The 15,189-nt window shown below is 56.8% G+C and overlaps 1 protein-coding gene across 7 annotated transcripts; it reads right to left on the minus strand.

Annotated features, from left to right (window-relative positions):
* Window positions 1-719: 719 nt before the first annotated feature.
* Window positions 720-14,756, minus strand: MST1R (macrophage stimulating 1 receptor). 7 transcript variants are annotated; one of them, XM_060631054.3, is made up of 20 exons: window positions 12,957-14,755; window positions 9,900-10,088; window positions 9,691-9,819; window positions 9,343-9,513; window positions 8,878-9,038; window positions 8,349-8,514; window positions 8,099-8,235; window positions 7,507-7,668; window positions 7,317-7,410; window positions 6,949-7,158; window positions 6,702-6,848; window positions 6,460-6,622; window positions 6,212-6,313; window positions 5,930-6,136; window positions 5,199-5,279; window positions 4,866-5,047; window positions 4,673-4,782; window positions 4,242-4,407; window positions 3,698-3,834; window positions 720-1,292 (listed from the first exon to the last, which is right to left on the minus strand). In XM_060631054.3, the coding sequence occupies exons 1-20, from the start codon at window positions 14,187-14,189 to the stop codon at window positions 1,037-1,039; spliced, it is 4,203 nt and encodes a 1,400-aa protein (XP_060487037.1). In that variant the 5' UTR covers window positions 14,190-14,755; the 3' UTR covers window positions 720-1,036. The 7 variants fall into 7 exon arrangements, with proteins under 7 accessions (XP_060487037.1, XP_060487042.1, XP_060487041.1 ...); XM_060631059.3 differs by having other exon boundaries at window positions 6,236-6,295; window positions 6,949-7,161; XM_060631058.3 differs by having other exon boundaries at window positions 6,236-6,313; window positions 6,949-7,161.
* Between the last annotated feature and the right edge of the window lie 433 nt (window positions 14,757-15,189).

Here is a 15,189-nt window from a genome sequence, read left to right on the forward strand (position 1 = left end):
AAGCTGTGCCCTTAGCATCAAGGGTGTGGGAGAAGAGTGGTACAAGGAGGAAACTGTTCTCGCTCTCCAGTGGAGTCTGCCCCTCTAGTGGCTATTGTGCAGTGGTCTTGATGAGTATAAATAGCCTGGGAAGTCTAGCATCTTGAAGCTGGTGCCTTAAAAGTGTGGTGAGGCCTTGCTGCTGGCTCATCTCTCTCAAGGCTGTAAGGGCAATGCTGGTAGGCTTTGAGGTAGGGGAGCCCGTCTCTATGTCCTGACAGTGTGTGTGTGTGTGTGGGGGGGGAAGCTGCAGGCAGAGCAGGGAGCCCTGAGAGCAGCTGGGGCCTGGGGAAAGGGACAGACATGGGCTGGGAAGTGGGAGAAGCCATTCTGACTATGGCATGCCTGAGTACTCAACCCACCCCTCTTGGTTCCATCAAGAAGTCCCCAGGGCCCTGTAACCTGAATTAGCACCTTGCCCTACCCTTCCTGTTCTCTGGAGCCTTCTTACTGATCCAACCCCTTTCCAGCCTCAGAGTCTTTGCATGTGCTGCTCACTTTGCCCAAAACTGTCTTCCCCCACCTCTGCTTCTGGCACAGTTCCTACCTGACAGGGTTATAGCAGAAATGTCACCTCCTGGGGAGGCTTCTTTCACCTCTATTCTCTCTCTAAAGCTGACCTCCATTCCCTCAAAGCAGCCTGTCTTTCTTTCATAGCATTGACCACAATTTGCACTTGATGATTCGTTGGTTCATTTACTAGTTCAAGGGCCAGTGTCTGTGCGGTCACTGTTAAGTCCCCTGTGCCCAGAAGGTCAAGCACACACCAGGTATGCCGTAAATACTCCTCGCATCAAGGATCATTCTCACTGCTCCCTCTCTGGAGTGAAGGGACAAGTGCCTTGCTCCCTCCTGTCACCCCTGAAAGTTAAGGGGGCAGGGACAGGGCAGAAGCCAGCTCAGGCTGCCCCTGGCCTGGCATGGACTAGAGGCAGTTTGGGATTAACTCCCTGGCTGCTAGGCAGGTCCAATCCCTGGGGCCTGCCTAGGGCGGAGGTCACGTGGGCTGTGGTGGCTCTGAGGAAGGCCAGGGCCGACGTGCGATCCTGTGCACAGGTGGGGTCTGCGACTGTTCTGGGTGCATGTTCGCCTCATCCGAGGCACCAGGACCCAGGTTCACGTAGGCTGCAGGCAGCTGGACGTAGTGGTCCCCAAGCAGCCTGGCCGCCACGTGCTCCACTTCCTCCACCAGCGCTGAGAAGGTGGGTCTCCCTGCAGGGTCCGCAGCCCAGCAGCGCTGCATCACTGCGTACCTGTGGGGAGAGGGGCATGTCAGAGGCAGGGCACATCCCCACCCAGAGATCCCGGGCTGCCCACCTGCTCTTAATCCTCTGGCAGGCCGCACAGGAATGAGAACAGGTAACAGGGCCTAGTGCAGAGCATTGCCCAGTCAGAGGCAGCTCTTCTCAGCATTGTGATTGCTGTTCCAGTCTTGCCTCCCCACCGTGGCAGAGGTTGAATTGCCCCAGGGATTAAGAGTTTGGACTCCTGAGCCCCGGTGTGACCTGAGCAGTGTGATCTTGGGCAAGATTCTTAACCTCTCTGTGTCTCTGGATCCTCTTCTGATCACAGAGCTGTGGCGACATAGGGTGGGAGGATGCCTGTGAAGCGCTTACTTAGCTTAAGGCACAGCTTACAGGCTATCAGTTATCATCTTAGGTCTTCTAGGAAGGAAGCCCATGTCCAGTGAAATGGAGATTAAAAGTCCTGAGACATGGACATGTGGGATCCCCAGCCATTGTTTCTGTGGGTTTACCTGGTGGGCCCCAACACATGCCTCTTCATCTTGGAAATGCTGCCTCTGCCTTAAATGACACTAAGTGCCCTTCACACAATAATCTCATAATTCTCAGACTCTGAGGGTGGTACTGTCATCATCCAAACTTTACAGATAAGGAAACTGAGGCCTCAAGTGGAAAAGAGACTTGGTCTGGTCTAGTGGATGCTCTGATGGTCCACCCAGATCCCCCTTCATCCTCCCAGTGGGTGCTGCTGACCCTTGGCTAAAGCCCTCCCTAGGAATTACCCCAGGCAGAAAGTAACTGCCTCCCCCAAGCTCACACTATGACCACTGACTTATTAATGTCCAGTACAAGGACCTGGCCCCTTGATCTAAGTTTCGTAAAACTCTGGGGCTCCTGGATGGCTCAGTTGGTTAAGCGTTTGACTTCAGCTCAAGTCACAATCCCACAGTTTGTGGGTTCCAGCCCTACATTGGGCTCTGTGCTGACAGCTCAGAGCCTGGAGCCTGCTTCAGATTCTGTGTCTCCCTTCTCTCTGTCCCTCCCCTGCTCTCTCTCTCTCTCTCTCTCTCTCAAAAAACATTAAAAGGGGCACCTGGGTGCCCAGTCGGTGGTCAGTCGGTTAAGCAGCCGACTTCAGCTCAGGTCATGATCTTGCAGTTTGTGAGTTCAAGCCCCACGTCAGGCTCTGTGCTGACAGCTCAGAGCCTGGAGCCTGCTTCAGATTCTGTGTCCCCTCTCTCTGCCCCTCCCCTGCTCATGCTCTGTCTCTCTCTCCCCAAAATAAATAAACATTAAAAAGATTTTTTAATTAAAAAAAAATATATATATATATATATACATATATATATATTTCTTAAAACTCCAAAGAGCCACCCCAGATCAAGCAGCCCCCTGGGCTATAGCCCAAGGATGGGCTATAGCCTCTGCGGCATCTGCATGGCAGCCCAACTTCTCCACCTGCCCAGTCCTGCTTCCCTGGGCTCTCTGCTTGCCTGGCTCTGACTGATCCTTTGGTTGACCTGGAAAGGGACCCTCTCTGGGCCTCAGTTTCCTCATCTGTGGACTGGTTCCACCAGCATTTGGGGCTGGGAGGAGATCACAGTTGCCATGGTAATAGTACTCCCCACTCAGAGGACTCAGGTTCCCCCAGTCTATCAATAAACTCCCTGTATATATAGCTCCAGGTGAGAATCTGTTTCAGGGAACCTGACCCAGGGGCAGATGGGTAGTAAAGATGATTTCACTTACTTCAAACCAGAGGCATTAGTGAAATGAATAATAAAGATCAAACCCAAGGCAGGCAGGGGCTGGGAAGAAGGGTTACTCGTACCCTTCTAGAGCACAGTCTGAGATTGGAATCATCAACTACCTTTACCTGTGACCTGGTTCTTCCTGTTCTAACCACAAAGATCTGGGCACAGATAAGGCACGCGTACTGCTTCTGAAGCTGAACCCCGGCACAGACCCACTGGGCAGGCACAGTGACTGTTTCATAGTTGTCACCATGCCTTGGGATCAGGGAATCTGAAACTATATCCAGTAGGGAGATGTTGGGGGTGGGGGCTAGTGTGGGAGCTAATGGAACCTCTCTCTGAGGTTAAATGAATGGAAAAGATGGAAAACAGGCCCCCCTTAGCGGGGGTGGGGTGAGGAGTGCTGAGAAATCAAATCACTGGCCTCAACCCAGACTCTGAGTGGGGAGTACTGTTACCATGGCAACCATGATCTCCTCCCAGCACTCAGCCCCAAATGCTGGTGGAACCAGTCCACAGATGAGGAAACTGAGGTCCAGAGAGGGTCCCTTTCCAGGTCAACCAGAGGATCAGTCCGAGAGCCAGGCAAGAACACTGTCTTCTGTCCCTTCCTTGTCTCTGGGGCCCAGCTCCCTCCCACTACCACCTCCACATACTCACAGAGAATCAGGACAATATTCAGGCTGGGGCAGGCGTCGACCCTGGGCCAGGAAGTGAGTGAGGTCAAAAGGGTCAATGTGGGGGTATGGTGGGGCGCCCCGTGTCAGCAGCTCCCACAGCAGCACACCGAACGACCACTGTGGGAAGGAGAAAGGAGACTCAACTCTTACCCCAAATTTGGGGACAGGTGGGCCCCCCAGGTCCTCTATCTCCTAGAGTCCTCCAGCTGGAAATTAATCAGAGCCCGCTCCTCAGTATCTCATACACATCTTTCCTCAGTCTCCTCTCATCACCAGACCCTGCCCAGAGTTGGGCCTGTAGGCCCTGTATTGTCTGCAAGGAGCCAATGAGTTCAGAACCCCCTCTTGCCGTGGCAAGAGGGCTCTATCTTAGACCTGCTCAAGAGGTGGGCAAATGGGCTGCGGGGGCTGCTCAGCTTAGGGATTCCCTGGGCTCAGATCATCATCTGGACCTAAAAGGGCAAGGCCAAGTGCTCTCCCAGGACACTGAGGCCATGTGGACTCTGGGGCAGGTGGGGCCTCACCACATCAGACTTGGTGGTGAATCTGTAGGTCTGCAGGCTCTCCAGTGCCATCCATTTGACAGGGAGGCGAGCATGGCGATGCTGTCGAACACTGTAGTACTCCTTGTCCAGGATACCACGGGCCAGGCCAAAGTCAGCCACCTTGACTGTGAATGACTCATCCAGCCTGAGAGCAGGGGAGCATACTCAGGACTGGCCCCCACCGGGCCCTAAACCCATTTACTCCAGGCCTTCACAGGGTTTCAGAGCCACCGTGTCCAATCTAAGCCTGCACTGGGCAGATAGGAGAACTGAGGCCCAGAGAGGGGAGGACATGCCCAAGGCTGCACAGCAAGGGCTGGAGCGTGGGCCCTTGCCTGAGATGCCTTTAGGCAGCTGTGCACCCTGGTGCCCTGCCCCCTTCCTTCACCCCAAATGCCCCGGCCCCTCACATGCAGTTCCGAGCAGCCAGGTCCCTGTGCACAAACTTCTGCTCTGCCAGGTACTCCATGCCACGGGCTACCTGAAGGCCGAAGCTGATGAGGTCCTTCACCGTGGGGTTCTAGGGGCACAGGTGGGTCGGTAGGCAAGGGCATAGCAACTCATCCCCAGCTGCTGCCCAAGTCTCCTGACCCGAGAACTGACCCGCTGGGGTGAGCGGATGAACTGAAGCAGGTCTCCATGGTGCATATAGGGTAGCAGCACCTGGGGCAGCCCTTCAGGGGGCAGCACAATACCGATGAGAGCCAGCACATTTGGGTGGTGCAGACCACGCATGAGCAGCCCCTCGCACAGGAAGGCCTCCACCTCCTGCACCTCTGTGATACCTGTGGAGTGGCTTGAGTCAGACTCAGGGCAGGGAGACCCTTTGCCAGGGTCAGATGGAGAAATGGAGAAGAAAGTTCTCCTGTTCAGGGTTACTCAGCAAGGTGGTAGCACAGCAGGGACGGGGATCTTCCTAGCCTCTTCCCTACTTACGACTCAGCGACTTTATGGCACAATGGATTCGATTCTGGTCCTTGTCTGTGTATTCTCCATGGTAGACAACTCCAAAGTGGCCTGGTGAGGGGGAGATGGTGAGAGGGCCCCAATGCTCAGGGTGCACACCACACCCTCTCATTGGCAACCAAACCTCAGAGCACCAACTGGCCGATGTGACGTTAAAAACAAATAGCAGGGGGCGCCTGGGTGGCTTGGTCGGTTAAGCGTCCGACTTCGGCTCAGGTCATGATCTCACGGTCTGTGAGTTCGAGCCCCGCGTTGGGCTCTGTGCTGACGGCTCAGAGCCTGGGGCCTGTTTCAGATTCTGTGTCTCTCTCTCTCTCTGCCCCTCCCCTGTTCATGCTCTGTCTCTCTGTCTCAAAAATAAATAAACATTAAAAAAATTTAAAAAATAAAATAAAATAAAATAAAATAATAAAATAAAATAAAAAATAAAATAAATAAAATAAATGTAGTAATAAAGCTACATAATGACAGAGCCTGCACCCCTCCCATGCCTACTTAATCTGCACCAGAATCCACTGAAGACAGAACTAATTACTATTTCACAGATGAGCAAATGGAGGCTCAGAGAGGTTACGTGGTATTCCCAAGGTCACAAAGGTTGGTGAAAAGGCCAGAGCAGAGTCCTGCCCAAATGCCCCTTGAGTCCATGTCATCTCAGGACTCCATCTCTGCCCCAGCCCCACCTGGCTTGGCCCCCATACCTTTGCCAATGATTCTGTCCCTGTGGGTGACCACCTGCTCATGTGAGATCAGCACATCCTTGACCTCGGTCAGGAGTGCAGAGTCTAAGTCCCCAAGCTGGATGGACTCTGTCTGCAACAGTGGGACACAGGACCCGTCCCCACTGTCTGAGACGGATGCTTTGTGGCTCTGTGTGGTGGAATCCAGACCATGAGTGGCAGGGGCAGCTGTGGAGGAGAGGAAGTGAGGGGCCTGTGGAACAGAGGGTGTGGCCCCAGCTTTCAGCGCCTTCCCCGTCTCACCAAGGCCATTTCTGTAGTCAGAACCTGAGCGGAGTGCAGGCAAGGGGATGGCTCCAGTGGTCCGGTCCAAGGATGCCAGGTCATCTAGGTTTGGAGAAAGGACTGTGGAAAGACAGCCCCTCGTGGCCAGCCTCTCCAAACTCAGTCCCCAGGAGGTATGGGCAGACCTCCAAGGCCTGGGCAGAAAGAGGACTTGGAGATGCCATGGTTTGGTGTAGGCCAAGTCAGGAGGGGAGTGGAGAGCTCACCCAGTTGTTTCCTCCGCCAGTAGTTGAAGATCAGCGCAGCGGCCAGTGCAGCCACAAGCAGGAGCAGGGCCAGCAGGACACCAAGGAGTAGCCTCTGTGGGACCCCCTCTGGGCCTGGCCGTATCACCCTGCCCAGGATGTGACATCCATCATCCACACAGACCTGGGGGCAGGTGGCAGCTCAGGCCCAGCCTGCAAGCCCTGGCCCATGTCTCATGTGGAGAGCCAGCTGAGCTGCCTACCTGCAGTGGGGCGCCATCCTTGTCAAGTTGCAGGGAGGAAGGCAGAGGGCAGATGACCACATCCCCCCGGAGCTCATGCTGGCAGCTCTTACCACCCACGGTCACGTTCACATCCACACAATCAGCCACAGCGCCCAGCCCAATATACTGCAGAGAGTCATAAGGACTGGCCAGTGCCCCCATCTCCTCTGGGCAAGGCTTCAGCCCTAACCCTTCACCGTCCCTGACCTCCATCCCCCACACTTACCTCAAACTTAACAGCACGCTCCTCGGGCTTCAGTGGGGCAAAGTCAGTGGTGGGTGGATGGGGTGGGGGCAGGAAGCGAAAGCCTGGCTGCGTGAAGCCAGCAGCTCCATCCCCCCAGGCACTCAGGTTCCCTGTTACCCACCCCTGGGGGCTTCGGACGACATATTCGGGCAGGCGGCACCGATGCTGCTCCGGGAGGTGCCCTGTACACTGCTGGGGCCCATGCAAGAGTGGTTAGCCAGGCATCCCACCTACGGCCACCCCAGTCTCCTCAGCCCAGCACGGGGTAGAGCTAGAACTCAGAGGATTGATCCAGCCTTCCTCCCTCCTGGCTAGTGTCCATTTGGCAGCTTCCAGTGACAGCTCACCCTGTTTTCCACTGCCATAAGCCCATCATGGAATGACAGCACTAGGTGCCACGCTGAAGTCAGATGCTGGCCATGGATGGTGACATGGGAGCCACTGTGGAGGAAAGCAATGTGGTGGGCTTGGGGTGCTCTCTGAGGCTGCCTCCCTCATTCCTTAGGAGACCAGAGTGGGCAAGGGGGTGGCACTTACATGTAGCCACAGTTGGGGCTGATGCCCAGCACAATGGGGTCTTCCAGGTAGTGGAAGGTCCAGGAGCCTGGCACCACAGCGCCCCCCACCTGCAGGTGAATGGGAACCCTGGCCATAGCAGCCCCAGGGGGCGTAGTACATAAGAGCTGCCCCTCGCTGACCCTGCAGAACGGGGTGGGGGTGGGGGTGGGAGGAATGGTCTCAGGATCATCCTCCAGGTGATGGCCAGACCCACCTCCTTTAAGGTCTGCCAATCCCTCTCAGTTCTTCTGTTGGTCATCTCCCCACCCTGCCCATTATCAATGAGTCTGTTTGAAGACAGGGTCTTTAAGGCTTCCAAGAAGAAGGCAGGGCAGGAAAGGCTCCCCACAGCCTTGGCTAGAGCCAATTAACTCTGTGATGGGCTCTCTCACCATCCCCAAACCACCCGTGGGCTGGAGGGGGCAACAGACCCTTCCTCCTGGACCTGCTCCCTACACTGACCATTTGAGCTCTTCTCTCTCTGCCCTGGTAGGATCCAAGGCCCACCTGGTAAGGGCTCCCTGAGTGGGGAGCCCTGTGGCCTCCCCTCCCCTTGCATGTTGGCACTTACTGTTCCAGTGGGCACTCAGTCCCATTGACCAGCACCATCTGACTGGTGCCTAAAGACAGGCCTTGGCCTTCAAAGGTGAGGCGGGTGCCCCCTGCCCGTGGGCCAAAGAGGGGTTTTACTGCTGTCAGCACTGGCTCCTAAGAAGACACAGAGGTGGTTTAGCTTGGCATAAAAGGCCTTCCACTCCAAGCCCTTCCTTGCCCACATTGCCTGGCTGGCCAAGGGTACAGACAAGGCAAGGTGGCCTCACCATGAAAGAGAAGCCTTGCAGCATGGAGGTGCCATCCACTTGGAAGTGCTTGCCTGGTGGCATGTTGGTCACAGTGAGGCTGATGTTGGCGGGCCCGGCTGGCTGCATGCCCAAGGGCTCCAGCTCACACTCAAGCTCCTCTACAAAGTCTTTCCGGGGCACTGGGCTAGGGTACCAGGGGAACCCAAGGTCAGCCAGGGGTCACACAGGCCTGGCTGTATGCCTGCTACATACCACAGGTCTCCTCTGAGCCTGAGGATGGTATCTCTTTACTCGTGCCTTCCTCCAAGGTAAGCAGGATCTGGTGAGGCAGGGACTAACCTTGCCCAGTTCCATGACTCAACAGACAGGTAGGGCATATGCAGGCTCAAGCAGGGACAGAGAGGTCTCCTTAGACACCAAGCAACCAGAGTCACTTCAGTTTGCCTGATATCTCCTTGCCCCCAGTAAGCAGAAGACAGGGTCTCACAGGGAAGGGGCTGCTTGGTCACCCCTGTCCGGGACAGGAAGCACAGAGACCAGCTTGTACCTGAGGTTTGGGCTGTCCTTGGGCAGCAGTCGGCAGGGACTTTGGCCCACGGTGACCTGATGGGTGCCCTCAGGCACCAGATCAGCAGGGCGCAGGTAGAAGTTGGAGCCACACAGGGTCAGCCTTGTGCTGCCCCTTAGGGGTCCACTCTGGGGGTAGAACTGAAGAGAGGGAGACAGCCTGAGTCCCTGTGTGCATCCGGGCTCTCAGCTGTCTGCTTTTCCCAGAGTTTTCTGCTATGCCCCTTGCCTGCCCTCCCTCCAAGTCTCCTAGGTCACTTGTAGTCCTCACTCAGGCACTTTTCTGCCTCTAAGTCTTTGCATGTGCCATCCCCTCTGACAAGAATACCCTCCTTGTTGATATTGAGGACATTCCAGGCCTGAGGATCATGGTTAAGACATGCTGACCCCCACTCCAGGCCCAGCTTGTCCCACCCTTACCTGGGCCCTGCCAAGCAAGTCATACCTCAGTGAGCTCAGGTGGACAATGATCCTGTTGCCAGGAGCCAGGACACTCCTTCTGCCGGCCACACATGCCCCCACACCAGCCACAGCCCATGAAACGCTGTGCCCGCAGACAACTCCCACAGGTGAGGAAGTGGTGGCAGCCAGGGCCCTGGATAGGTACCTGGAAGACCTTGGAGTGGCAGAGGGGTGGTTCAGGGGTGGCTGGAGGGAGAACTAGACCCAGAGACTGCCTGGTCCCATTGTAGGTCAGGGTGGTGAGACCTGTATGTCAGCGCCTCCCTGGATTAGATGGGGAGGCTTTGTTTCCACAGCCCTGGCCCCAGGCCCTACCCTAGTCCCACCTTACCTGCTCCCCGGAGGAAAAGAACAGGTGGTCTCCAAGGCGACTGACATCTCGTCGTATGGGCTGCCTGTTGCTGCCCAGTGAGAAGTTGGACACATACAGCAAGTAGTTGAGAGATCTGGCCAGCTCCACCTGGGATAGGTTAGCTGTGAGCAAAATGGAAATGGGGAAGGGGACCCAGGAACAAGGAGCTGTGGAGATGGGGGTCCTACCTGCAGGATGCGCCCATCAGTTGTGCCCATGTGGGCCACTGTGACATTGTCAAGGCGTGTCACATGCAGTGCAGTGACCTGTACTGGTCCTAATAGCCCGTTGAAGAGGTCCACACGTGATAGGCTGCCGCTAACCAGCAGAGGAAAGTGATGGCAGCTGGTGTTGGGGCTGGGGGCCTCCAGGCCAGGCTGAGGAGAGTCGGTAAGGAGTCAGGGCTCATCCTCACACACTGACCCCTTGGGATCTCTGTCAGTGACCACAGCAGCCCAAACCCCCATCCCTTACCTGACTTGGCTAGATAAGACTCCAGGTCTGCCACTTACCCACCCCCTCCCACCTATGGGGCTCTCAGAGGTAGTAAGTCCAGGAAGGAAGGCCCAGGCTGGAAGGCCAGCATCTGCTATGCCTTGCCCTGACCTGCCATGTCCATTCTGATAATGACTTAGAGTCTCACAGACCCAACCTCATTCTTGCCTCACAACCACTGTGTAGAGTGGGTGCTTTCAACACCCCTATTTTGCAGATAAGGAAATGAGCTCAGAAACGGTTTGGTCACTTGTCCAAGGCCTTATAGGCCCTCAGGAGAGGAGCCAGGCAAGAAGTCTGAGCTCTTGAGCAGAGTCCTCTTCTGCCCCCTGCTGGTTATTCCCTGTACTTCAGCAAACCCTGTCCCCTTTGGGGGCTTCAGTTTCTCTCCAGCCTAAGGTGGCTAAACTCTGAAGTTAATTGGCCAGCATGGGGCTGGTAACATGGTTCTTCTCCCTGAGACTCCAAAGATCTTCCTGTACCTCCAGCTGCAACCTGCATCCCCTTCAGATACAAAAGGGAAAAACCAAGGCCTGAAGGCTAGGCCCCAGGGATTGGGAAACACCTGTCACCTGTTCTTAATAGGAAGGTGTTTTGGGGGACTGCACTCAAGGCACCAAGGCAGGACTGTGGAAGCTTCTGGGAAATCATATCAGGGTATGATGCAAGGCATTGGAGCTGGGTGCAAAGCACAGGCAGGGCTCAGTAGCCCTGGGGCTTGCGACATTCCCTTGCCAGCCCTGGGGTGCCCATCAAACCAAGTATGCTTAACCTAGTCCTGAGACCTCAGTGCTGATAAGGAGCCCTGGGGGTGCAGAGCTGGGCACAGAAATTCCACACACTCTAGGTCTGTAGCCTGGATGGGTGGGAACTAGGACTCTGTCCTCACTTGAGGCGGGAAAGGGGCCTGACCTTAGCCGGAAGCCAGCGGGTATTTTTAGCATGACTCAGGAACAGGTGGGGCTGAGGGGTGGCAAAGAGGCCCTACCCTGATCAGGACCACACCCCTGTCTGCTTGCCCCTGGGTCCTAGGACTTAGCTCTGGGTTTTCAGGTTTGTCTATAAGCCAGTCTGTGACTCCTAAGAGCATGACTCAAGTGTCCAGTGCCCCACAAAGGAGGGTGACTGCTCCAGAGTCAAATCCCACCTGAACCCATGGAAGGCAGGTGCCAGCTCAGAGTCCCACAGGCTTCCTGAGGCCAGCCACAATCAGCACACAGTGGGTGTTGCCCTGGAGGCTACATGCCCAGTCACTGGACAAACACTGTATAGGCTGGTTCACACATCTCCCTGGCCAGCTTGTGGGCCATCTTGAGATCAGTCCTCCTCGAACCTAGCACTGCCAACTCATGCTGGATGTCTTCTGACCCACTGACCACCAGCCAAGTCCGTGAGAGGTTCAGACTCCCCCAGAAGGAAGAGAGGAGGGCAGGCAGGGCTGCCCAGGCCCTGACGAGGGCTCTCCCCCCGTAGGGCCTCCTCAGCCCAGATGGACTCAGCTGAGGGAGGGAGGCTGGAGATGCTCTACTCCTCGCTGTTCGTACATTCTCCTTCCACCTCTGAGGCATTAGTAAGAGCCAGAAAGGAGTCAGTGGGGAACGTCACAGAAGTAGCAGAGCCACAGGGCAGCCAAAGACTCAGAGCAGTGACTGTGAGTGAGCTCACTGAAAGACCACTTATCCAGTGCTGTTCACCCCATTGTCTTGGTTTTACCTCTTACAAGCTAGGGTAGGACTGTTTCCATGGCTCTCAGTTTGGGTTTTGTCCTTAGCATTTTAAGGAATGTCCTGTTTGTCTCTGTTCCAGCTCCCTGACACCATAGCTGGAGAGAACCTGGGTAGGGTCTGCTGGGAAAAGCCCCCAATTCAGCGATGGCCGGCAGACCTCCTACTTGGGGTGAGATGGGGAACTAGAGCAGGGCCCCAACCACAGTGAAAGAAAGTCTGGGACTCCTTCATGGTGAACCACTTCCAATCAGCCCCTCCTAAGCCTTTACTCATCCCCAGATGTTTACAGTTGTTTGCACAAGACTGGGGTGAGCTTCCTGGAATCTACTAGAGCCAAGTTGCCTTCCCACCATGTCCTTGGTCCTCCCCCAGTCACTCCACAGAGGACAATCAGGGACGAGTGTGTCTGTGAAGCCCAAGCCGTGCAGGCTCTCTGACAAGCCCCCAAACTTCCAAGGCCCAGGAGGCTCCCTGGAATGGGGTGGGGGCATCCTCTGACAACTCCTGCCCCACCCTCTTTGGAAAGCAGAACAAAACAGTGCTTCCAAAGGGAAAGAGAAACTGCTGGTGAGCAGCCGTATCTGTGTGAATCTGTTAGCATCTGCTTGGGGGGGGGGGGGGGGCTGTTTCTCTGTGTATGTCCTTGAGGGTATGTGTGGTGGGCAGGTAGGAGGGGATCATTGTACCGGAGTTAGGCAGTGTCTCTGCCAGACAGTTGTGATGCAGTCTGGTTCTCACACAATCTAGGAAACTACCTAAAAAAAATCAGAGGCCATAGTACCTAAGAGAGTGAAAGAGCAAAATGGAGGAGAAACAGAGACTAGTCTGGCTAGTAGGTGAGCCTCCAGTATAGCCTGTGCTTGGCTGATTCCCTCACGCCCTCCACACCCCCACCTGCCCCCAGCACTAAGGAACTGGGTGGAAGAGAAAACGTCTTCCCTCCTGCCCTTCTCCCTCCCTCCCAGACCCTCTTACTGGATTCTACCACCTGCTCACGGGTGAGGGCCCCTTCTTTCTGCTCACCGGGTTGGGGCAAAAACTAGGCGACTGGAAGAAGTCGAGGCCTCGCCGGATGCCCGGGGGGACAGGAGGCTCACAACAGCGCTCCACACCATGCTCGATGAGAGTGTCCACTAGGTCGATGGGAAAGGCACAGACGACAGAGTTGGGATTCACACCAGGACTGCTGTCTCTGCTAGCCACAAAGACGCCAAATAGCACTTCTTGGCCCTCTGCGATGCTCAGCTCAGCAGCTAGCTTGCTGCCCACTGGAGCTGTGTGGGCCGCCCTCAGCACTGGGTAGGGCTGTCCTCCCTCAGTGGCCCTGCGGCGCCGGCGTTTGGGTGCGAATCGGCAGTCGAGAACGAGCTCGCGGTAGTCGCCCAGCTCGGGCTCAGCAGCGCTGAGCCGTGCCAGGCGTGTGTGCAAGGCTTCCGAGGCAGCTGCCACGCTGGCCCGCTGCACCTTCAGGAAATAGACAAAGGCTCTGGCGCGGAAACTGTACACGTACTGGATAGGATAGGAAGCGAGGTGCTTCGGCAGCACGGACAGCGCGGCAAACCCCGGTGCAAATCCTGAGGCATCGGCCTTGAGGCGCCGGATGGACACTGAGCGGGGGCTGAAGCTCGAGGCCACCGTCTCATCCAGTGAGGATGCCACGTAGAAGTAGGAGGCATGGCCCTGCTCAACCACAGTCACGAGGGTGCCCAGAGGACTGGCCACACAGTCAGGGCAGTCCTCGGGCTGGTTGTGGTTGGCGGAGAAGAGGCAGGCTGGCGGTGCCAGGTGCAGGGCTGTCCCTTGGGGCTCTAGCTCGTGCAGGAAGCAGCGCCCATGCAGGCTCGAGCCACAGCTGACTAGTGCGGGCAGAGCTGGCTCCAGCACCAGCACCTGTGCATCTGTGTCTCCCTGCGGGCTGTGGGGGCCCGGGCCACAGGCCGCACACGTCTGACAGCCAGGGTCTCCAACAGGACCTGTGGCCAGGCTCTCTACTGGCTGCAGGCCAGGCCCAAGCACGTGCAGGCGATTGCGTGTAGCCACGAACACGGCACTCCCGTCCCTGCCGCCCTCGTAGGTCGCTATGGCCTGTACCGGACCTCCGGCCGAGAAGCTGGGCACCTTGTACTCGACGTCAAAATCGCGCAAGGCGGCGTAGGGGGTGCGCGGACACTGCCAGGACTCTCTGGCCGGCAGTGGTGGCAGCAGTAGCAGCAGTAATAACAGTGAAGGCTGTGACGGCGGCGAGAGAAGCTCCATCGAGGCCCACCTGGGCCCCTGCAGGGACCCTTGGAGGCCCGGGCCTGGCTGGGAGCAGACTCAAGGTCCCGGTTGGGACCTGAGTCGGCAGCCGGTCCTGAAAGCCCTCGGGCAGGTGACCCACCCCCAGCGTGATGTCCAGCGCCCTCCCCTGCCCTCGAGTCTGAGCACCTGGCACCAGGTGGACATACACACCGCCAGTGAACGAAGAGGCCCCCTCACCTGCCTGCCCCAGCTGCTGCTCCAAGCAGGCACTCTGAGCAAAGTCGGCAGAAGGGCGCAGGGCGGGGCTGGCGGGGCCAGGGTGCGTGGGCGGAACTGTGGGCGGGGCCCGTTGAAGGCTCGGCCTAGCCAGCCCCTCCTCCCACCCGACTCTCCAGGCCTTCGAAAGCCTGTCACCTACACCTTCTCTTGGGGGCGTTTTTCTCAGTGGCATGTGGTGAGTGTGACTGGAGTGGCCAAGAGAGAGGTAGGAAAGTCTGAGCCTTCCCTTCCCGCCGCTCACGACCGACTGGGCTGAAGTGAGGAGGGGTCGGAAGTCACCCCAGCACCAGTGAGGGTTTGAGGACCACCTGGCTTATTTTTGCCCTTGGCACCAGTATACAGCCAACACACTCAGACGCTGATCCCAGAACAGGGCCTGGAGGCCCCTGAGAGACCAAGAATGTGTGGAGGACCGGAGGGGAGAGGTGGGGGCCTCCGGGAGTAGTGAAACCCTCTCAGGGCAGGGGCCATCCTTTTCTGGGCCTGCCCTGGGATGTCAATGACTGGATGGTATCACAGGAAGGTGCATTGTCCCCTGCCTGCCCAAGGCGGTAGAGGTTATGAGTTAGGGCCTACCCTGCTGGCTGGACATTAGAGTCAGAGGAGAGGCAGCTTATGTGGAGGCCCAACCCTAGCTCTGGTCCCTCCACCACTGCCTCAGTAGGCAGAAGCTGCAGGATGGGGCTAACAAAACACACAGTGCTGGCTGCCTTTGCTGGCTGTGCTGCAGTGCCCC

This window comes from Panthera onca, chromosome A2, assembly GCF_046562875.1.
Source record: "Panthera onca isolate mPanOnc1 chromosome A2, mPanOnc1 haplotype 2, whole genome shotgun sequence".
NCBI classification, from domain to species: domain Eukaryota; kingdom Metazoa; phylum Chordata; class Mammalia; order Carnivora; family Felidae; genus Panthera; species Panthera onca.